Below are 23,812 nucleotides of genomic sequence, written 5' to 3'. Positions count from 1 at the left end.
TTTCTTCAAATCCATAAATGCCTAATGTTTTCCTGTCACAGCAAAGCCAAAAAAACGGAGTAAAAAACCCCAGCAAAGCCATAAAACAACTAGTCTGCTTTGATTGTATCCAACATCTACCACTGATGTTGACTAAACATTTCCTTACACACCAGACAAGCACACATCAACAAACATAATAATACAGTTTTTCCAAGTATATTTATAGTTCAATCACCTAACCTAAACATACTGTTACATATTTCTATGCATTATATATATATATATATATATATATATATATATATAAAAAATCAAATACATTTGCATGATAAAGACACTGACCAAGAATTGAAAGGCAAAGGTGGCAGTTAACAAGGAAGTAACAGGCGGGGTTAAGGTCTGAATGTGTATCAGTGTGTGCAGTTGTTCCAAGCACAAAATAGAGAAGTAACAATGTAGTTAGTTACCAACAGCCATTATATAAGTTCAGAGGTGACAGAGAGGAGGCACACTAGAGAATTAAAAGTAAACACTGGCGTTATTAGGCAAATAAAGGATCTGTATAGGCTACTGAAAGCCAGAAGATGACCTAGCAGGCCAACATACTGGGGCTTGAGGTTCATACTATGTTGAATGGAAAATACTGATCTGGTGTGGATGTAGAAGTAGCTGATAACGACAAGTTCTAGGACAATTTAAACATTTGAAGTTATACCTCTGTGCCTTAGCCTGGCTGGATCTCTTACAATGGGATTGTTTCAGTTATTACTATGCATATGTGTGGTACGAGTGGGGGTAAGTGAGTTTAAATTTGCTTGTTACTTCCTTAGGTTAGACTGGGCTTGTGGTTTCGTGTATGCTTGTGGTAAGAGTTGATACAGACTGTTTTAATTGTCTGCTTAAAATGTAATTTTCTTATAGCAGAAAATATGCTTATGTTTGAGACTAAATGGAAAAGCGGCACTTTAATCAGTACATTCCATTTTTACTGTTATGTTATTAAATATTATATTTAGGTATATTTTATTGCAATCCTCTCAATTCAGGAAGTCAAATACAATTGTGATTAAAGGCGTTAAATAGTCAATAAAAATAAACACCTTACAATTAGTTAGAATTCAAGTTCTTCCCCTAAAGGTACATAATTAAAACTCCAGTAGGTGTGCTATAGAAGTGTAAGTATTGTTAACCTACACAGCATTTATTGAATTATTAGCATATAACGACGAGAATTGCTTTAAAGCAGCAAATAAAATATATTTGCTGTGTATTTTTTAGAAGATCAAAATGCAGATAGTCTATCAAGATGATTGGAAACAGAGATATTATACAATCAAGCTAGTATACTGTAGACCCAAATCGTGTAAGTTGGTAGTTTTTGTAATTCTGTAATTTCCTGATATATCACAATATCAGAAAATACAAGATTGTTTCCACAGAGCAAAGTAGTGGTAGAGACTTTCCATATTGTACATTCCATTCTTACATGAAATGTCCGTAACAGACATCTTGCAATTGTTCAAAGCTACTTATTAACCTAAATAAATTTTCTGTAGGTGGGACGAGCACACTGAGGCATAGTAAACACATTTTTCCTTTACAAAATAGATATCAGCAAAGTTATTGCTAGTACAGGGGGAAAAGTAAGGTAAGAGTTCATAACAGGCTAATATTCTGTGTGATTATTGAAGAGGCACATGGGACTATGTTGGACTAATGTTAGGGAGGGAGAAGATTGTTCATCGGCTTACTGGCCTGAGCTACCAGGTTAAAGGGTGCAAGGACCATCCGACCAGAGGAGTACCTGGGTTGAGGTACAGTATAGGGTTTGAGCATAGCCGGAAAGTAGGTTAAGAGAACAAAATAATATTGGGGTGCTTATATTCTTTTTCAGACATACTATACACAATGTCTTTTTTGCTTACCCTGTGACACAGCAAGATCACACACTATTCACTCTGTATATATATTGTCCTGCAACATTTTTTTCACCCTTAGTTAATATGAGCAAAAGAGGCTGTGATATCTGTTTTGTTTTATCTTACATTACAGTGCCGTGCAAAAGTATTTGCCCCCTTCCTGATTTCCTCTATTATTGCATATTTGCCACATTGAATGGTTTTAGATCTTCATTCAAAATGTAATATAAGACAAAGAGAACCTTAGTAAACACAAAAATCACATGTGTTGGAACTGGACCTTAATACAATATTGTCATATAACATGCAAAATCTAAAGCCACCCTCCCCTTTTCCATCTCCCTGGTCTCTCCCACCACCCAATCCTGCCCCCAGTCCCACCCCCAGTCCCACCCGCAAGTCCCGTCCCCAGTCCCGTCCCCTAGTCCCGTCCCCAGTCCCACCCTCATGTCCCGTCTCCAGTCCCGTCCCCAGTCCCACCCTCATGTCCCGTCTCCAGTCCCGTCCCCAGTCTCACCCCCATTTGCTCCATGCGTTCCCTCATGTCCCACACCTGCAATGGGGAGATGGTTGCTGCTCTGAGGCCCCATGTCGAGTCCTCCACAGCGAACACAGCTGAAATGGGGAGTTGCCAATGGAGGCCAGGGGGAATTCCCGCACCACAAACACCACATTCGGAAACATGAGGTCCCAATCGTGTCCGCTTCCTCATCAGGGTTTGGTTGAATTCCTCAAACAAACTGCCTGTCTGTGTCAGTGTTGGGGCAACGCATTACAGTAGTTAGACTACTTTTTATAGGTAATGCGTAATGTAATGCGTTAGTAATTTAATTTAAACAATCCCTTACTCAAATGTGCATAGAGCAGTGAGGCTTGTTGGGATTCATCAGAGTACACTGTTTATAAATGTTCTGTTGCCCACATTGTGTTTGTATTTCATGGGAGGTGTTAATAGTGGTCTAACAGCGGTCGTTCCAATTTATAAGCCAATTTGAGACACATTTTTCTTTTGTCAACTACAGGTTATAGTAAATTTGCTTTAACTTGCTATAAAAAATATATATTTGATTTAAGAGACTTTTGATTGAAGAACTAAACACAAATACTGTTTCTCATTATGGTACATGATTACTTTAAATGATAGGATTGGTCCCTCTTGCTGTATAATGATTAATGATTGGTAATGTTATATGCTGATGAGTGACACTGACCGTGCAATACCTGACTATGCAATTACACGATAACCCATTATATGGGTGCCTTCTGGGCAACACATGAATATACAACCCCGTTTCCAGAAAAGTTGGGACGCTGTGTAAAATAAAATAAAAAAACTGAATGCAATGATGTGCAAATAATTAAAACCCTATATTAAATTTAAAATTATACAAAGACAACATATTAAATATTGGAACTTAGACATTTTATTGTTTCTTGAAAAGTATTAGCCCACTTTAAATTTGATGCCAGCAACACGTTTCAAAAAGGTTGCGACAGAGGCAACAAAAGACTGGAAAAGTTGTGTAATGCTACAAAAAAATACTGGAAGAACATCTAATTACGTTTATAGGAAACAAATCAGTAACATGATTTGGTATTAAAAAAAACATCCCAGAAAGCATGAGTCCTTCAGAAGTGAGATGGGTAGGGGTTCACCACTCTGTGAAAGATGGCTTGGACAAGTAGTGCAACAAATTAAGAATAATGTTTCTCAACGTAAAATTGCAAAGAGTTCGGGAATCTCATCATCTACGCTTCATTATATCATTAAAATATTAGAGAATTGTAAGATATACCTGTACGCCAGGGTCAAGGCTGAAAACCAATATTGGATGGCCGTGATCATTGGGCCATCAGGCGGCACTGCATTAAAAATAGATGCTATTCTGTAGTGGAAATGCTGCTAGGGCTCAGAAACACAGGCCAGCCTTCGCTCCCCACATGCATCAATGAGCCTTGGCCGCCCATGATCCTGTTGTCTAGCAAGCAAGCCAGCAAGTTTATTTATATAGCACAATTCATCCATCGAAGCAATTCAATGTGCTTTACAAAGAAAAATATATGAAAGTACAATAACATAAAAACAAATACTCAAATGAAAACATCAAAGCAAATGAATACATCATAATAATTAAAAAAAACAATTAGAAAAAAGTGGGATAAAAACATAGGAAGCTGTAAGGCTAAACCGTGTGGTTAAGTTAAGTGCTCAGTCATAGGCATGTGAGAAGATAATTGTTTTTAACCTGGATTTAAAAATGGAAACGTTCGGGGCACATCTAAGATCTTCTGGTAGTTTATTCCAGTTTTGTACAGCATAACTGCTAAACGCAGCTTCTCCATGTTTAGTTTGGACTCTGGGTTCTCTTAGCTGACCTGTGTTCATTTTTAAAAGCCCTGCTCGGTTTACATACTGCAAACATATCAGAAATGTATTTGGGTCCTAAACCATTCAGAGATTTATAAACTGAAAGCACCACTTTGAAATCTATTCTGTAACTGCCTGGAAGTCAATGCAAAGAACCGGAGTGATGTGCTCTGTTCCCTTGGTCTTGATTAACATTCTAGCAGCTGCATTCTGAATGAGCTGTAGTTGTTTTACAGTCTTTTAGGGGAGTCCAGTTAAGAGGCCATTACAGTAGTCAACCCTACTAGAGATAAAAGCATGGATGAGTTTCTCTTGGTCTTTTTGGGACACCAGGCCTTGGAATCAGGCTATATTTTTTAGATGATAGAATGCTGTTTTGGTGACCGCTTTGATATGACTGTTAAATGTGAGGTCTGAGTCTAGTCATCACAATTTGGCTCTTGTCAAAGTCGCCCAGATCCTTACACTTGTCAATTTTTCCTGCTTCTAACACATCAACTTTGAGGACAGAATGTTCACTTGCTGCCTAATATATCCCACCCACTGACAGGTGCCATGATAACAAGATTATCAGTGTTATGCATTTCACCTGTCAGTGGTCATAATGTTATGGCTGATTGGTGTATATACAGGTTTTGAGGCAACATATGCTGCTACAAGATGATCTCTTTTTGAGGGAAGGCCTTGCTTATTTCATCAAGACACTGACAGACCACATTCTGCATGTATTACAACAGCATGGGTCCATAGTAAATTAGTCCAGGTGCTAAACTGGCCTGCCTGAAGTCCAGAACTGTCACCAATTGACAACATTTGGTGTATTATGAAACTAAATATATGATAAAGGAAACCTCAAAATGTGGAGCAGCTGAAGTCCTGTATCAAGCCAGAATGGGAATACATTTCACTTTCAAAATTACAGCACTTGGTTTCTTCAATTCACAAATGTTTAGAGGTTTTTGTTAAAAGAAGAGTTTATGCAACACATTGGTAAACATGCCCCTGATTCAAATGACATGTATGGATGTGCCATCCTGGAGGAGCAAGACTATCTGTCTCGTGCTACCAGTAGTGACAAGGACATTGGCAAAATGCTAAACTAGAGAAGAATCAACCAGGAAGGATAAGGAGAGAGCAATTGTCTGTGGCCACCACCTGCAAAACCATTTCCTTTTTGCGGTCGTCTTGCTGTTGCCTCTCCAGTGCACATGTTGTCACTTTCATTTGCATCAAAACAGGTGACACTGATTCACAATCGCTTATGCTTCCTAACTGGACCGATGGATATCCCTGAGGTTTAACTGACTTGGTGTTATACTGAGATTACGTGTTCCCTTAATTATTTCGAGCAATGTATTTGAAACCCCACTGAGACAGCTTTGTAAAAGGAAGACAATAATATGACTGCTAAAAAGGTGAAAACATACACTTCCAGTACTAAAATACAAATATACTATTGGTGGCAGTTTTCAGATGTAGCAAAGATCCCATGTGCACTGTAGATTTTTGAGAAGGGAGGGACATTAAGGATAAGTCACGTGCCTTGATTTACATTTTCTGAAATGGAGAAGGCCAAAAGCAGAAATGAACATCTGAAAAAGTCAGATCAGGAAATGGGGAGTTGCTGTCACAGTCGTGGGTAGGCAGGACACATGTTTTAAAGCCCAGAGCTTTAAAACATTCCATTTATTTGCTTCCTAAAACAAAGGCACATCACAAAACAAAGGCACATCACAAAACAAAGGCACATCACAAAACAAAGGCACATCACAAAACAAACAATGATCCACACAAAGTGGCGCAAAACCTAAACTTAAATAGGATCCCCAATTAAAGGCAACACAGTGCAGGTGCCTCTAACTGGGAATAACCAAAACTGCAGTGCGGAGATGCGTAGAGGTACCCCTGCTGTCAGGCCCTGACTATCACCCCCAGGCACATAGAGATGCCTAGAGGCACCCCATAGTCAGGACAGTTACAGAGGTGTAAAATAATACTTTGAATGCTATAAACCAACCATTAAAAATAGTTTTCTACTAAAGCTATGAATATGTGTGTGTGTGTTTGTGCTGACCTGAATGTCCTCTCTTTGTATGTTTTTCTAACACCGTTCTTATTCTGTTATCAGTGTGAATCAAGCACCTCAGTTGCAACCCCAAATAAACCAACTTCACCAACTTCACCAACTTCACGTATTCCCAGTGGAACAACAGATTCTGCACCAACTATAACAACAGAAACTATGAAATCAGTTACTACAACACCAACTACAACAATCCTACCAATGACCACTTACAGTATGTTTATAACCCAATATTCTACATAATTTCAGAGGAGATTGAGTCCTGCTTTACCTCACATAGATGTTATTTCTGTTATACTATAAATAATGTAAAGATCACTGCTATTGATGAAAGTTACTGATATACTCTGTTTTGTCTCTCAGTTCCAGCCGATGTGGATAATGTCACTGTAACAGGGCAAAATGAGACCAGTGTAACTCTGCTTTGGAAAAAGGTGGAAGGAAGAGTGACCGATTATATACTTAATTCAACCAACGGGCCAAATACTACTTGCCCCGCCAACCAAACAAATACGACCAATGTAACATGTACAGTGTCCTCTCTCACTCCTGGGACAAAATATGAATTCACCCTCTTCACTGTGTTTGGTAACGTTAACAGCAAAGGACGTCCATTCTCTGCAGTTACCGGTAGGTGGTTTCTGGAATTGGATACATCTCAGTTTGTCAACATATAAGCGTTTAATAATTATTTATATGAAATTTTAAAACAACACCATGCCATCATTTGATTATTTGACTTGATAAATAGTGTAGGAAAAACCACAGACATTTGTTTTGGTTTCCTGTCTCAGCTCCCATCAACGTGGCCAATGTCAGTGTGACAGAGCAGAATGAGACGAGCGTCACTCTGCTGTGGAACAAGGTGACGGGAGAAGGGATCAGCTATCAGCTCCAGTTCAGCAATGGGACAATTGTTACCATCGTGGGGTCTGATACCCAAATCACAGTCACATACACGGTCTCCCCTCTTGAGGCTGGGTCAAAATACAACCTCACTCTCTTCACTGTGTTTGAAAATATCCGGAGCAGTGGTTCTACAAATTTTCTCGCAATCACCCGTGAGTCTCTTTAAAAATGGATTCTCACATCCTTAAATGAGTTTATAAGTCAGCATCTTGCTAGTCATGTCTTAGTAGGAGAATGTTTAAGCGGATCATTTCTGGAAACGTTACTGTGGGTGGTATGAGTTGTGAATGCATTGTGAATACACTGCACACGTATGCACTGGGAAATGTACCTTCTGTTTAAGGTCCCTTAAGTGTAGCTGACGTCAAGGTGACAGGGCAGAATGAGAGCAGTATAACTCTGCAGTGGAACACGGTGAACGGATCAGGGATCACTTATAACCTGCAGGTCAACAACGGGACTCACATTATCATCACAAGTGAAACAACATACACAATCTCAAATCTCACAGCTGGGGAAAAATATAACCTCACTGTCTTTGCTGTGTTCGAAAACGTCCGTAGTTTCGGAAAGGAATTATCTACAGTCACAGGTGCGTCTTCATTTTTAACTATTGATTCCATTCATTACCTGTTTAATAAGTTTATGAACTATATGAAAAAGTATTATCTTAGAATGCTTGATAATTGTGGAATTCTCTAACACTGATGAGACCTAAATATTACAGTTTACATTTTTGTCACTTAGTGTTTCATGCTCCTTCTCTTTGTCTCTCCCTGGATCAGCTCCCCGCAATGTTGTGAATTTCCATGAAACAAACCGTAATATAACCAGTGTAACTCTGAGCTGGACCAGGCCGGAGAATGGCGTCACCAGTTACATGCTGAACTTCACTGACAAACAAAACACAATCATTGATGGAACCCAAATGTCATACACTGTTTCACATCTCCAAGCTGGTAAAAGATATGACTTCATCCTCTTTACTGTGTTTGAAGACATCAAGAGCAGTGGGAAACACTTCTTTACAGTCACAAGTAAACCTGCTTTTTTAAACCTTGATTTCTTGTTAGGATCTCATAACGCTTACCCTACTACTGCTTGATCAGTTGCTGTAAGAATAACAGTGAAAGTTAACTCTTTAGTCTCACTTAATTTGGATAATCCAGATCTATTCTAGACTAAAGTTCTATCTATATAGTAAGAATGATTACATCTAAATCCAGCAATTTAATTGTTTGAATAACACTATTACACACACACACACAAACCAAAACAAACAAACAAAATAAACAAAACACAATTTATCCTTTATTAAGCAATAAACGTTAACCAAAGTTTCTTGCTTTTGTCTGCAGGAATATTCTGTCCTGGTTTGACCTGGGTGGTCACCAATTCATCCATTAAGGCTGAGCTATTCTCCTATGATACTGTCGCCTATGGAACTGTAAATAATGAAAATCACACTGTCCGACCTGAGAAAGATAGAACGCTGACATTCACTAATCTTAACCCTGGCTCAACCTATGACGTGACCCTTTGGTTTAACAACACAACTGTAAAACTTGAACTGTGCAAACACAATGAGATTGTGGGTTAGTCAGTCTTTTACTTTGACAGTGCGTGTATTCAGTCCAATTTTCCATGAATAAGATTCATTATTTGGAACACTTGTAGGATAATGTCTTCAGCAGGACCATAATATGACATCTTTCATCCTTGTTTTAATCAGTTCCCCCAGACCTGAAGGATCTGACATGCAACTACCTGTCCGGGGGGTATGCCTTCTCTCTGTCCTGGGATGCACCAAAGGGACTCTGGACCAGTGTACAGGTGAACGTGACTGGGAAAAGCACTAACACGATCGAGGGAAAACATGTAAAGAATGCTGAAATCACTGGGGTTCAACCTGCCCAGACCTATCACATGACTTTGGCTTCAATCTCTGGGCATCGGAGGAGTAATGCCGTGTCTTTCAGCTGTCAAACAGACCCAAGGGGTAAGTGAGGCTGGGATTTTTCTTAAGCCATATCTTTAAAAGTATAATATGTCATTCATATGTGTAATATTGCTATTGTAATAACTGTAGTTACGCAGGATGTAAAAACTACAGAATTATGTAACATTAATAGTTACGCCCTCTGCTTAGGGAAACTATGAGTGGAAAATGTACACCAAAGTCCTTTTTCCTGAGATTTTTTGAAACAAATGTGTTTGACAGTAAACTTGTGTTGACTAGTATCCTAGGTAGAAGGTTTTAAACGTCTGACAATATTGCTTCTTTTTTAAAATGCAATGTGCGGTGTGTTACTCATAAGGGATGTCATTGATCTCTTAGTGGAAACTACTAATGAAGGGAAACACCCTCAAATTGTCTTGGTCACTAGAAATAATGTCAACTGGGAGGATTTGGGGAGACAATATAGAAGCCACAGTTTAAAAGCAATAAAGCTTAATCCCATAGTTTTGTTTTCAGTAGTCCTTGGTATTAGGATAGCAGGCTTCATGAGACATTACTTGTTATACTGGCAAACTAATTGTATGGTATCACTGTTATACCGCCTACCCAATTACTCACTTAACAAAAGAAGTCAATGCGTCACACATCCCTGGTTGGGATAAGCATGTGGAAGAAATGATAGAGGCAAATTAACTGTATTCAGGTTATGCCCGCTAAGTTTTATGCTAATTATGACTCCTACTATTTCTATCAATTTCATCTTCCTATCAACCTTCTACAGACGGGTAGAACAGGGGTGGAACATTTTACTAAAGAGGATTGGAAGTACGATGATATTGCTAACGTAGGTTAAGGTGCTGTCAGCTTTCTTCCTGTGATCTTGGACCCACAAGCCGTGAGTGACCATAATCCTTATCCAACCTAAGGAAAGTAAAATCCAGAACACAAAAAGAACAGCAATTGAAATGAATAAATCATTAGCTGGCATCACTGTCCTAACAACATCAACTCCTACCTCCCAAATGCCAACCTTCCAGCAAGGGGAAATGTAAAATTGCTTTAGGTGAAAACGCAAAAAAGCACCCGGCCCAGATGTAATATATTCTTCCTTCGATGTTGTTCCAAAGGAGTGGAAAGGTACTATTGGGGTGCCACTCGCCAAAGACTAATCCTTCCAGCCCTGGCAAAATCAGGCAGCCGAGAGCTTCATCACCCAAAAGCAAAAGGAGACATCCTCAGGTGGCATCGACAGCTGTATCTATGGCTGTGCCAAGGGTCAACTATAGCAAGGCCTTTATCAGGGTCATTCCTGCAATGAGATGAAGCCGGTGACAGAATACGCAGCACCAGAATATGTGTTGCACTCTGGTTCAAACCAGTAACAATATTTGCATAATTATTTTGATTATTAATGATGCAGCATAGATAATGTAGAGATTCTTAATTCATAAACATTGTTATAAATGACGGAATATAGATTTCTATAGGGAATGTCCACATTCCCCCGGTGATATCTCTTTCCAAACTAACATTAGTATAATAACGTTCTGGGTTTCTCCTTCTACTCAAAGGGCAAAGTCATTCCCCAGATACCTTACATGTTCATATATGAGCAACAGAAGTTTTTGATTAGGCCAGAGTGTCACGTTGCAGAAATAAGGCAGGACACATATGCAACATTATGGGTTTTTAAGACTTACTGGAACACAAGACTGGACAAAGCTTGCCAGGACTAGACTAGAGCTCAATGTAACAATATAGACAATGACCAACAAAAGAACAGGGATCCGGAGAGACTAAACAGGAAAATGATCAGGGTGAGAAGACTAAGAACACAGGGGAACATAGAAACAGAATAACTAGAACTGAAATACACTGAACATAGAAATGCAACACAGGGCAATGTTTGCACTGCTTGTATAGTTCTATACAAAATGAGAAGTAGGAATGGTCCTGAGTTTCCCTCATGTTTGGCAAAAAACTTGTTCTGTGCCTTGGAAAAAGGCATGCTTAGACCCTGGTAAAGATGAAAATGTAACAGGGTTCCATTATTGATGTATAAATCCTTTTTATATCCAAAAAAAGTTGTATATTTGTTCTGGCAATATTATCCTCTACACATGAATACAAAAAATGTAACAGAGGAAAATCACTGTATCATTAGACATTTCTAGAGCACACAATGATCATAGCGTGCATCAAGATGCTTCTTTCCTTTTACCTACGTAAGGATTTCTGCAAAAATAAATTTAGTTTTTGGGCACTGGAGTGGAGGCCAAGCAGGCCAAGCTGTTTGGCAGGTCTCTGCTGTCACCTAGATGTTTTGGTCCATCAACTGATGGCTATTTAGGATTCGGGGACAGGATAAAAAAGAACACATCATAGGTTGGTGTGCATTATCCTGGCTGTGAATACATCAACACTGACGCCACAACCGGCCTTCCCTGCAAACGGCCCTCCTTATATCTGCCCCTAGAAGCTCATGGTGACCTAGGAACCCGGCTCCATCTCTGGTGATGTGACCCGGTCCTCAACAATGTTGGAATCATCCAGGTGCTGCATCATATGTAAATGGCTTGGTCAACCAGTTTCTTAAAAATGCATTCCTGGCCACTGATTGTAAAAGTTACACTGTCGGGCTAAAACGGGTCCCTGGAAATTGTGTAAAGTCATATACTGTCATGTATGTGCAAAACTGTGCCCCTCGTGAACAAAAAACACTTGGTTTCAAACTATTAATTTGGTAGCTATCTGATGTTTGATAGTGTTCCTACTTATGTTACACATCCTGCCCAAAACAAGACATGTAAAAAAATTGCGTGTGTAAAAGTTTTGTAATATATAGATTTATTTTGGATGAGAATGTATCGCAGACAGTGAATTGATATCAACGCAATCAACATTCCGTTTCTTGTGCAGATGAGTCATTGCACATATTTTATTTACTTTCTAATGTTTGAAAACATTTGAAAGGCCTATTACCTATTTATTGTCATGTGCTGTGTCCCAATGCTAAGCCCATGTTTCCTCCTACAGGGGTCATATCGGGGTCAGTTATGGCTGTGGTTCTTCTCTGCATCTTGGTTTGTCTGGCTTTTGTCATCTGGCGACGAAAGCCAACCATGTTCAGGTTGGTGCAGCAAACTTCAAAAGAAAATTGGACTGTGAGATCAGTTGTACTCCACAATTATTGCTATGTTGCTCATTCTGTGTCCTTTTTCCACAGCCGGCCCAAGTCGATGTTTATGGAATCAAAGCTAGCCAAGGATAAATATAAGTATGCATAGTTCATGAAAACTATTTTTCAAGGAGAATCAATATAAAGTTAGATTCCTCCTCAACCTGAATGTAGTTTATTATATATATATACACACACATTATATACAGTGGGGAGAAAAAGTATTTGATACACTGCAGATTTTGAAGGTTTTCTCGCTTACAAAGCATGTAGAAGTCTGTAATTTTTTATCATTGGCACTCTTCAACTGTGAGTGACGGAATTGTATGATTTTTAAGTAATTCATTTGCATTTTATTGCATGACAAGTATTTGATACATCAGAAAAGCACAACTTAATATTTGGTACAGAAACCTTTGTTTGCAAATACAGAGATCATACAATTCCTGTAGTTCTTGACCAGGTTTGCACACACTGCAGCAGGGATTTTGGCCCATTCCTCCATACAGATCCTTCAGATTTCAGGGTTGTCGCTGGGCAATAAGGACTTTCAACTCCCTCCAAAGATTTTCTATTGGGTTCAGGTCTGGAGACTGGTTAGGCCACTCCAGGACCTTGAGATGCTTCTTACGGAGCTACTCCTTAGTTGCCCTGGCTGTGTGTTTCGGGTCTTTGTCATGCTGGAAGACCCAGCAACGACCAATTTTAAATGTTCTTACTGATGGAAGGAGGTTGTTGGCCAAGATCTCGCGATACATGCCCCCATCCATCATCCCCTCAATATGGTGCAGTTGTCCTGTCCCCTTTGCAGAAAAGCATCCCCAAAGTATGATGTTTCCACCTCCATGCTTCACGGTTGGGATGGTGTTCTTGGGGTTGTACTCATCCTTCTTCTTCCTCCAAACACAGCGAGTGGAGTATAGACCAAAAAGCTCTATTTTTGTCTCATCAGACCACATGACCTTCTTCCATTCCTCCTCTGGATCATCCAGATGGTCATTGGCAAATTTCAGACGGGCCTGGAAATGCGCTGGCTTGAGCAGGGGGACCTTGCGTGCGCTGCAGGACTTTAATCCATGATGGCGTAGTGTGTTACTAATGGTTTTCTTTGAGACTGTGGTCCCAGCTCTCTTCAGGTCATTGACCAGGTCCTGCCGTGTAATTCTGGGCTGATCCCTCACCTTCCTCATGATCATTGATGCCCCATGAGGTGAGATCTTGCATGGAGCCCCAGACCGAGGGAGATTGACCATCATCTTGAACTTCTTCCATTTTCTAATAATTGCGCCAACAGTTGTTGCCTTCTCACCAAGCTGCTTGCCTATTGTCCTGTAGCCCATCCCAGTTTTGGGCAGGTCTACAATTTTATCCCTGATGTCCTTACACAGCTCTCTGGTTTTGGCCATTGTGGAGAGGTAGGAGTCTGTTTGTTTGATTGAGTGTGTGGACTGGTGTCTTTTATACAGGTAAACCCTTGTTGAAAATCGAAAGCAAAAATGTATTTGTTTTGATATTATTTGAAACAATATCAAACACGCTGATTACTTCCATGTATATTTTGCTAGCAGTAGCTAAAGTTAGTTTTTAATTGCTGTTTAAAGAAACTGTAATCGATAATTCCGTTTTTTATCTTAGCTCATGGACTTAATCCAGGGAGAAATCATCTAACATGAAATTTGAAAAAATAAATCCTTTATTTCATCTCAACCCCATTATGTTAAGCTAAAAATATTAATATTGGCTTGATTTAAAGTGTTACAAATAGAAAGTGAATAGAAAGACCAAACTCAGAAGTATATTTTTCTTTTTTTTCAGGCCTATTCCATTGGGGAAGTTTCCCGACCACTACCAAAGAATGAGTGCTGACATGAACAGAGGATTTAGTGAGGAGTATGAGGTAGCACCAAGGATAACATGCTCGCTCTTTTTCAGAATCGGTGGATATGGCTCCTAAATTTCTCAGTAGTGAAGTTACTGCATTGCAGTACATTGATAAGGAGTTCAAGTCCTTGCAATGGTATTCTGACAATGTCCATTTGGCGCTTCACTTTGGGCAATGCAAATTGGCAGGGTTTAGTTTGGTATGGTTAGCTGTTACTCTTTGCAATGTAGCATATTTTTTCGGTGAGTCAGGAAACTACAAGTTCAACATGAATGTGTTCTTCTACAAGCATGTAGGTCCTGGCAGATAGTTCCTGGTGGAGCAAGCAGCATGATATGAAGCAAAACAGTTCTGTGAGATGTGCTTCATATCATACTGTTGTCTCGATCTTCAACTTATCTTCAACCTTAAGCGCAAATTGGATTTTAAGAATTCTGAAAAAGAATGGGTGTGCAGGTCTATTGTCTAAACATGTAATCCATCTTTTTGTTTATGTTTATGCCTTTATAAGTCTTGTCTGAATGTGTGAACATTACTGTTTGTCTTGACACAATCTATGCTTGGTATGCAGGATTTTCTGAATGTTGGCAAAGAGCAGACTCAAAGGGCGGCTGAACTGGAGGAGAACAGAAGCAAGAACCGCTTTAGCAATGTATTACCGTGTAAGCTGCCACTTCTACACATCGTACAAAAACATATAGTGGTATCATCAACATCACTTTTTATTTCAATAGATTAACTTTGTGTCAACTGAGTATACCTTAATAGCCCTCATTAAACCAATTATAGCCATCCGATTTGTTGGTTTAATCACCCCAAATGCAAAATGTTATACAATTATAATTTCTATGGGAATAATCATCCCCAAACAGAAGAATTAATCCAATATTGCAATCATCTTGCACTCTCCAGATGACTGGTGTCGTGTGAAGCTAATGATGCTAAACCATGACCCAAGTTCTGACTACATAAATGCCAATTACATGCCTGTGAGTACATCTACTGTTTATTGCTCAATAAACATTGCATAACACAGGAAAATTGTCCCCGCTATTCTAATAGTTACTGGCAGCTACCGGAAAGTATTTAATGCTTCTTCCCCTACAACCCAGTTATAGAAAGTATATTTTAATCTTGCAATGTGTCATCTACTTAAAGATGTCGATTTTGATACATTGATTAGTGAACCATCACTATAGACAATTTAAATAGAATAGGCTTGTTTTGTTAACCCTTTTGCTCCAGGGCTACGGCAACAGCAGGCAGTACATTGCTGCCCAGGGTCCCCTGCCCAACACCGTCAATGACTTTTGGAGAATGATATGGGAACAAAGGGTAAATGGTGTCGTCATGGTAACCAACTGCATTGAAGGAGGGAAGGTGAGTCACAGGGGAGTCCTTTTAATGGGTTTTCAATTTGCTTTGCATTGTGGGGGCTTCCAGATAAACAACAATGCAGACATCGAAATACAATAATTAGATTCCATGTAGATTATTTCTGTCGATATAATTAACTATTATGTATGGGTGTGCCCCTTTAGGCTAAATGTGAGCAGTACTGGCCTCTGGACTACACACCGTGCCTGTACGGAGACCTGTTGGTTACCGTCAGTTCAGAGAAGAGGGAAACCAGCTGGACATTGCGCGAGTTTGTGGTGAAAAATGTGAGTGACACGCTGTGAGATATGAAACCTGACACTTATTTATAATATTTTATATTTATTTCATATCATCAATATACTCCTTTTCTACACTCTTTGTAATTGCTGCTAGTTTACATTGTTATGTATATATTTTTATTTTTTTGCTTTATATGTTGTCGCGTGCTGTGTCATACTAATTTCACTGCTCAGAACGACACGGTTATTTTGTGCATTTGACAATAAAAATATTTTGACTCGGAAGTAATCCGTGTGAATTTAACTTCTGTTTCAAGTTAAAATGATTTGTAACATTCCAGAGAAACGTGTCTGAGGAGCGCCTTGTCAAACACTTCCACTTCACGGCCTGGCCCGACCACGGAGTCCCAGACGGAACGCAGGCTCTGATCCAGTTCAGAGGGTTGGTTCGACATTACATAGAAGACCAGCCTTACACTGGCCCCACCGTAGTGCACTGCAGGTAATGTCACAGTACTTAACACGCCAAATCATTACTACACACAGACCAAAACATTTGGAAAATCTACAGGTCTTCCAAACTGCCGTTTATCACGAATCGACACATCGGTTGTTTAATTGGCGTGTGGTTTAATTGGGTCGCCACTTCCTTGAAGACCGTGGAATATCGGTGAAAACCCACGTTGTTTTAATAATACCCTCTCGGTTCCTCAGCGCCGGGGTGGGCAGAACGGGCACCATCATCACCCTGGATGTGATTCTACAGCAGCTGGAGAGGGAGAGGGTGGTGGGCATCGCTGCCTTCGTGCACAAGTTAAGGCTGAGTCGACCCTTGATGGTTCAGACGGAGGTAAGGCCTGAGTCTGCCTGATACAGAGGGTGAACCTACCTGACAGGGCTGTGGTGTGCGAGACAAGCTTAAACAAAGCAAAGACCTTGCAAGTCAAATTCAAGACCATAACCGTAATTGCCCGACTGCCCCCATGAAAAGACCTCAAAACTTACGTATAGATTCTGTTATGGATAATTATAATTTAAAGTAATTAAAAGTTGAGTAAATTGTGAGTAAAAAAAATGAAGGATACTATAATGGTGCGGGTCTGACCTGGCAAATCTGGACTACATCATAAAAAACTGAGTCAAAATGTATGAGGCTAAGACAGTCAATATGTGGTCAGAGTCCTGTCAAAAGTACTACGAAACTGCAAGATACTAGTTTAACGTGGGTATTGGATTATCTGTTGACATAATAGAAAATGTATACATGCCATTCATGTGTGGCTTATCACTTCATTTACACTCTTTTCAGCCACAGTATATTTTCCTGCACCAATGCATCATGGATTCTCTGGAGCCCGAAGAGAAGATGCCACAAGAGCCCCTATATGAGAACACGGACATGATCTACGTTAACGCAACAGCACTGAGGGAGTTTCAAACTGCCAATCCAAAGATCTGAAGATTAGGCCATAGATTAGTCTGCTCTGTTAATTGTAACCTTTCTGGAAAGAAAATCCTAATAAGCCCAAGAAGATAAGTTTATTTTATGAAGCCATTTGGGTAAACTTTACTGAAATCAAAATCTAGGAGACAAAATATCACAACTTGGCTCTAAGGGGTGGTCTGTCCTCTCCTGGCTGTGCCGTCTGGAGATTGAAAAAAGCCCAACAATGTTCAATGCCACATTTATCTTAAACGATATTCAACAGATCTCATTACCAGCAGGTCAAAGACTACCGTTGGGGAGTGGCCAGCGACAACAGGGATCTTTACCAGCAAAACAAAACGTTGGACTTCGGACAGAGAAAGCTAGGAGTAAGACCAGTGAAAACACTGATCTCTTCTAGTCTTCTGCATATTTGTATTTCTTTTTTAATCTATTTACAATCACCTGTATATACTTTCTTAGCCTGTGTTGTGTGTCGTCATTCAATGTGTATGTTTAGGGATTTCAGCACAGTACAATTAGGTGTAATTGAGGTAATTTATTTTTTTCCATCAAGGTTTTAAAATTAACATCGCTGTGTGTTTTCAATAAGCTCATTTCAGAGCGTATCCACTTAATTCATCAAGAATTTGCATACTGACCATTTATATAAAAGAAATTCCTTAAAATGAATGTATCATAAAGCATAAAAAAATATAATCAATTTTCCACAACAAAACAGGCTGAATAAAAGACAACGTCCATACTTCCTCTGATTACCCCTAAACCGTCCGGTTGTTTCATTGAAACGTTCTCACCCGCATCAGTCTGAAACGCTGTCATTCCCAGAGGAATGGGAGAAATAAATGCCGATAATGGCCGCCCTGGCCTTCTCCGCGTAGCTTGGCACCTCCACCACCGGCACCTGGTGATTGTTGGCGGGGTGGATGGGCTCCAGCGTGATGTCACCGAGGGCCGGCACAGAGAACTTCTTGGCGATGTTATGCAGGACGCAGCAGGCCTTGATGATCTCTGCCTTCTTGTCCAGACTGTTCTGCTGCACGTGACCCAAGTTGGCCAGGCACCTGAAGCGCCTCTTCAATGATGTGATGGTACGCTGGAAGACTGAGTAGATCATGCTGTGGGCCGCGTTGAAACGACGATCTGCCTTCTCCCTGACCGGCGAAACGGCCGTAAGGAGGTGCCTGCTTAACGTGTAGCCTTTGCCGGCTGGGAGAGAAAAATAAAAACAAGAAGAATACAGTAAAATATTTTGCAAAATATCCATGAACTTTTCCGAAATTGCCCTGGTTTTCCAGACAACTTGGTTTGGCAACCTTGGTATGCATTTTAGCACTGGGTTGACTGAAAAAAGCCCACCATGCATTTTACTATGTATAATCAAAGAAATTGCCCATTGAACTATAGATATTTGGAACTTTTTTTTTTATTATGTTTTTACCAATATTCTACCTGTTTTGTATGTCATACTGGGTAGCTTTTAGACCACTGAGACATCTAAAACATTGGTCTGCACTAATTATGGTAATTTGCACTTTTAGATCTAGCTGTTTTGACAGATTTCTTTGTAGTTTATGTGAAGTGTGAGCCTTTTTGAGACATCTCACTGTCTACATTTTAAACAACTTGTAAACAAACTAACAAAATCCCTTGTAAAGTCTGTTATGTTTGTACCATCAACACAATATTAATGTCAAACATGACTTTGGAAGTGAAGTTATACATTTATTATTTCTCAACCTTATTTTGTGTTGTGTTGTTTGTGCAATTCCTAGCCATGACCTTCTCTTGTATTCAAACTATAAGGTGTTCTCTTTAAAACAATACCACATTTTGTTATTAACAGTTCCTGAGCTATAAGCTTTTCAGTTTGAGTATATATCATCTTAGAAGGAACTTCACAATGTTGTCAGTTCAAAGGCTAGCCCTAACCATTACCACACTGGACTATTACCCAATCTTAACCCTTGACCATTGTTTGTGCCGCAGCACTTCCCCTCTGCTTACATATACAAATGTTGGTGTTGACGTCCCCAATGCAAATTTGACAGTCCATTTTACGAGGAGTGTAGGGAATACGGTTGGCACGCACAATGTGATTTTAGCGTGTGTATTGCACACAGTTGGACATTTATTTCTGCGTTGTGTACATATGCCATATGAGCATATGGGCTGTGTCCTGAGAGAGAAGGCTGCAGCTGTATACTAGGACTCAGAACCGCAAGGGACCTTGCGATATGAGGTTCTCACGACACTTAAGTGTCAATGCAATATGCATTGCAAGGCAGCTGCATCAGATTAGTCAGGAAGTAAAGCGGGTTTGTCAGTTTTGTCTCGTATTATGGTGGCTCGGTCAGTTTCGTCAGGTAGTATGGCACCTCCGGCATATTACATGGTAGGTCCAGCAGGTACTATGTCAGCTCTTGTAGGTACCGCTGCAGGTGCAATGGGTGGGTATGGGACTAAAAGGAGGGGACATTTGGTATGGAGGAGGTATGGTGTGGGGGGACAGCAGATGAGGAGTGTGTTTTGCAATAGATAAAATGTTTTATTTATTATTTTCAGCCATGGGGAGTTGAGTAGAATAATGATAGTACAATGCATTTCATCCATCCCAACACACCCACCTCACTTGCTGCCACCCCCACCCCTACTTCCCCAGCACCCCACCTCAGTCCCTAACCCATCTATTTTTTCTTATAATGCTAGTTCTGTTTTTCAGGATTTCAGGACATATGGCTGTTGTGTTTTAAATTTGTTTTGTAGTGTCCATTGGAAATAATTGTATTAAAAATATATCTATTTCCCTCCCTGATGATTATTTTAAGACAGCTGAAGTACAGGTGTAAGACCTACTTACCCTTGGCAGATACGGCAGTGCATGCAAGACCTGACAAGGTACCTCACATATCTGCAGCATCTTCTGTAGCTGCAGGAGCCAACACAATACTTGCCGGACCTCCCATATAATAGCCTATGCCGGAGATGAAATTGACAGAGCTGCCATAAAACCTGATAAACTTTACGCAGACCAGTCAAAGATCCAAGCCTTACTGGTTACAAAGTCAATATCAGCATGTAAAAAGTGTTTCAAAAATTGTCTAAAAAACTGCACTATAAACTCAGATATTAAAACAAGGGTTAAGATCTTGTTTCTTGTTTTGAGTCTGAAACAGTGACTTCAAGAAAGTAGAGATCTGAACCATAATTGAATCAATGAAAGAAAGAACACATAACCATAGAGAGTGGCAGTTGGTACCATTAGGCAAGGCAGCCACCAATTGCCCCATGTTACTCAAAATGTCTTCTAATAAAGTGGTTCCCAAACATCTTCAGGGCCCCCCCCCCGGCCATCTCACCGTTTAGTTTTTGCCCTGAACTAGCTCACCCGATTCAACAGGTAAGGGTTTGTTAATTAGTTAATAAATCGATTCAGGTGGGCTAGCTCTGGGATGCATCTAATAGATGGAATGGCTGGTGGTGCCCCCGGAGAGGTTTGGGAACCACTGTTCTAATACATCATTTACAGTTGTGCTCATAAGTTTGCATACCCAGGCAGACATTGTGATTGATTTTGAAAATACAGCTCCAGAAAACATTAAAAGACCACTGTACCTTTTTCTTTCCTTTCCAAAAAAGCTGAAAAGGAAAGTTTTGAATGAGGAACAGAAGCATTCAATTTGCAGTGGTCTCTTAATTTTAACACTTCTGTACTGAGCCATGGGGAGCAGAAAAGAACTGTCAAAAGACCTGTGTAACAAGGTAATAGAACTTTATAAAAACAGAAAAGGATATAAAAACACATCAAAAGCCTTGCAAACAGATGAGAAAGCGCGACTTAAAACAATCTTAACTTACCAATTATCCAGTTCGTTCCATGTACTCCACGCTTAAGTTGTAGGGCAATTTCCGACGAATCCCAAATGGTTTGCTCTGGTGTGCTGCCAACACAGCAGTTTTCGACACTCATGAAATTCCCTTCACAGTCGCAAATAACTTGGGTCATGACGGTGTGGTTATCCATGGTGTTCCGAAAGGCATCCTTGTCGTGTTGAGGGGGCCTCACCTTGACATGCATGCATCCTACCAATCCCACGGAGGTCGGGATTCCGCATATTTTCTTTATCTCGTGTGCCACATTTGCTCGTTCCTCACCATTCGCCGGGAAAGTAATAAACTCCTTAACCATTCCTGACAACACTTTTGAAACTTTGTTTATTACTTCGTGAATTTCCTGGTGGTCCATTTGAATCAAATCTACGACTTTGCTGGATAGAATGCCGTTTGCATAGTAGTCCAGTGCCGCTATCACAATTTCGTCGACACAGGGTCCATTAATTTGCTCGCGCGTGGCTTTCATACGGAGCCTGACACAATCCGTGATGAACGTAATACATGGTCTAGTTAAATGGAACCTGTCGAATAAGGAATCATCGTCGTAATCGTCCAAGTATCTTTTCTGTGGCTCCGGGAAGGTGTTTGACTCGGTCTCTTCGTCATCTTCGTAAATTTCCGCTTGAGCAGCTAACCATACGGCGGGAGCAAATGCCATAAGTCCAAGCTAGGCTAACAAGTGAATGTTTACAAATAAAACAAACAGTGAGTGTTAAATTCTCGGTATGGAATTTGCAGTGTATGCCAAGTAACGTTACTTAGTCCAACAATGTCATTGTCGGACAACATTTCAGTAAGACTTCAAATACAGTCGTTTCATTGCTAAGAAAGATTGTAAACAAAGATCATAAAGCTAGCAATAGCGCATCTTCAACTTATAAGCTACAGGAACTGGAGACTGTCTTCAAGATGGACGCACATTGTTTCCAACGCCAAAGCTTTATTAGTCACCTGTTCTTGGGAGCTGACATGTTTTTAGTTCCGGTTCCAGGAGCCCTTTAGTACATGCGCACTAGCACTCGAGTCGAGCCTCACCAAAGGAGGAGACAAGAAACGTTTATTGTAGAACTGGATATATTTGTCAGCCATTTTACTCGTGACAGACACAATATTAACTAATGAAAGAAATGGAAAATAACATCTTAACTGTTTTATTTCCTTAAATGGGCTGTAGATATTCTTTATAAGAAATATTATTGCAATATATACTGATGAGCCAAAACATTATGACTGCCTGCCTTATATGCTATTGGTCCTCTGTGTGCCGCCAAAACAGCGCCTACCTGCCAAGGCTTGGACTCAAGAAAGTGTCCTGTAGCAAGACATTAGCAGATCCTTCAAGTTGCGAGGAGGAGCCCCGTGGATCGGACTTGTTGGTCCAACTCATCCCACAGATGCTCATCGGGGGGATTTGGTTTTAGAGAATTTAATTGAGACCAGGGTAACACCTTGAGCTCTTGTTCCTCAAACCATTCCCGAACATGTGTGCAGTGTGGTAGGGTGCATTATCCTGCTGAAAGAGGCCACTGCCATCAGGGAATACCATTGCCATGAAGGGGTGTACCTGGTCTACAATGATGTTTAGGTAGATGACACCTGTCAAATGGTCATCCACATGAATGCCAGGACCCAGGGTTTCCCAGCAGAACATTACTCAGAGCATCACATTCCCTCCACTGGCTTGTCGTCTTCCCACAATGCATCCTGGTGCCGTCACTTCCCCAGGAAAATCGTGCACATGTACACGGCCAAACAGGAGTCATCGGACCAGGTGCCTTGTTGCCCTTATGCATCGATGGGCCTTGGACGCCCAACACCCTGTCACCGGTTTGTGGTTTGTCCCTCCTCGGACCACTGTCAGTAGGTACTCACCACTGCTGACCGGGAGCACCCCACAAGCCTGGCCATTTCAGAAATGATCTGACCCAGTCATCTGGCCATAACAATTTGGCCCTTGTCAAAGTCACTCAGGTCTTCACTCCTGCCCATTTCTCCTGCATCCAACACGTTGACTAGGATAACTGAATGTTTGCATACTGTCTAATGTACCCAGACCTTCGCTTCACCTGTGATTGGTCATGTCATAATGTTTTGGCTCATCAGTGTACACTAAAAATAAAAAAAATGTGTATGCCAAATGTTATCTTTGTAGGCAGCATTGAGAAGGACATCTCCATGCTCCAAGTGGGCAGCATCACCCTCCAGCTGGTCCTGGATGTCTGTGTCTGCATCCTACACCCCGTCCAAAGTCATGTTACCGTCACAGTTCTTAGTGAGGATACACACAGATCAATAGAGGTTTCATAAACATTTATTACTTGTGTTATAACTAAGCAGTTATGGTTGTATATTGAAAAGTGGTGACTATAAAATGCTCAGTAGCCTTCATTCAGGGAAATGCCAAAAAAAAATCTGTCTATTTTAAGGCATTAAATTATGTCACAAGAAATCCATGTTAATTTAGGTATGAGGGGAAAATAATCACTATACTATACAATAAAATATGAAATTGTATCTCATAAGCTCACAGTGTTGGATACGTGTGATATGTTCTAGGATTGAAAAAGGTGG

At 40.3% G+C, this 23,812-nt stretch overlaps 2 protein-coding genes across 4 annotated transcripts; one reads left to right on the top strand and one right to left on the bottom strand.

Annotated features, from left to right (window-relative positions):
- The first annotated feature begins 421 nt into the window (after positions 1-421).
- Positions 422-18,105, top strand: LOC105030693 (protein tyrosine phosphatase receptor type H). 2 transcript variants are annotated; one of them, XM_010904722.3, is made up of 18 exons: positions 422-777; positions 6,398-6,566; positions 6,716-6,982; positions 7,147-7,413; positions 7,605-7,853; positions 8,047-8,298; positions 8,620-8,856; positions 8,994-9,260; positions 12,258-12,351; positions 12,448-12,498; positions 14,215-14,296; positions 14,853-14,943; positions 15,194-15,270; positions 15,527-15,661; positions 15,823-15,945; positions 16,242-16,402; positions 16,615-16,750; positions 17,210-18,105. In XM_010904722.3, the coding sequence occupies exons 1-18, from the start codon at positions 730-732 to the stop codon at positions 17,357-17,359; spliced, it is 2,856 nt and encodes a 951-aa protein (XP_010903024.2). In that variant the 5' UTR covers positions 422-729; the 3' UTR covers positions 17,360-18,105. The 2 variants fall into 2 exon arrangements, with proteins under 2 accessions (XP_010903024.2, XP_010903034.2); XM_010904732.3 differs by lacking the exon at positions 12,448-12,498.
- si:dkey-197c15.6 (putative nuclease HARBI1) lies at positions 17,871-22,210 on the bottom strand. 2 transcript variants are annotated; one of them, XM_010904699.3, is made up of 3 exons: positions 21,206-22,210; positions 20,963-20,986; positions 17,871-18,556 (listed from the first exon to the last, which is right to left on the bottom strand). In XM_010904699.3, the coding sequence occupies exons 1-3, from the start codon at positions 21,897-21,899 to the stop codon at positions 18,150-18,152; spliced, it is 1,125 nt and encodes a 374-aa protein (XP_010903001.1). In that variant the 5' UTR covers positions 21,900-22,210; the 3' UTR covers positions 17,871-18,149. The 2 variants fall into 2 exon arrangements, with proteins under 2 accessions (XP_010903001.1, XP_010903012.1); XM_010904710.3 differs by lacking the exon at positions 20,963-20,986 and having other exon boundaries at positions 21,206-22,205.
- Between the last annotated feature and the right edge of the window lie 1,602 nt (positions 22,211-23,812).

The sequence above is a fragment of the Esox lucius genome, chromosome 5, assembly GCF_011004845.1.
Source record: "Esox lucius isolate fEsoLuc1 chromosome 5, fEsoLuc1.pri, whole genome shotgun sequence".
In the NCBI taxonomy this organism is placed as follows: Eukaryota; Metazoa; Chordata; class Actinopteri; order Esociformes; family Esocidae; genus Esox; species Esox lucius.
The sequence above is the reverse complement of the archived record's forward strand: the minus strand, read 5'-3'. Positions and strand labels throughout refer to the sequence as shown.

What these genes read in the sequence shown, in the direction of transcription:
- LOC105030693 (XM_010904722.3), top strand. Translation starts at nt 730, where the DNA reads ATGGGATTGTTTCAGTTATTACTATGCATATGTGTGGTACGAGTGGGG. An exon ending in TCCATTCTCTGCAGTTACCG is followed by an intron (nt 6,983 to 7,146) that starts GTAGGTGGTTTC and finishes TTCCTGTCTCAG; the next exon opens with CTCCCATCAACGTGGCCAAT. An exon ending in CTAGCCAAGGATAAATATAA is followed by an intron (nt 12,499 to 14,214) that starts GTATGCATAGTT and finishes CTTTTTTTTCAG; the next exon opens with GCCTATTCCATTGGGGAAGT.
- si:dkey-197c15.6 (XM_010904699.3), bottom strand. Translation starts at nt 21,899, where the DNA reads ATGGCATTTGCTCCCGCCGTATGGTTAGCTGCTCAAGCGGAAATTTAC. An exon ending in TGGAACGAACTGGATAATTG is followed by an intron (nt 20,987 to 21,205) that starts GTAAGTTAAGAT and finishes TTTCCTTTTCAG; the next exon opens with CTTTTTTGGAAAGGAAAGAA. An exon ending in TTTGGAAAGGAAAGAAAAAG is followed by an intron (nt 18,557 to 20,962) that starts GTACAGTGGTCT and finishes TTTCTCTCCCAG; the next exon opens with CCGGCAAAGGCTACACGTTA.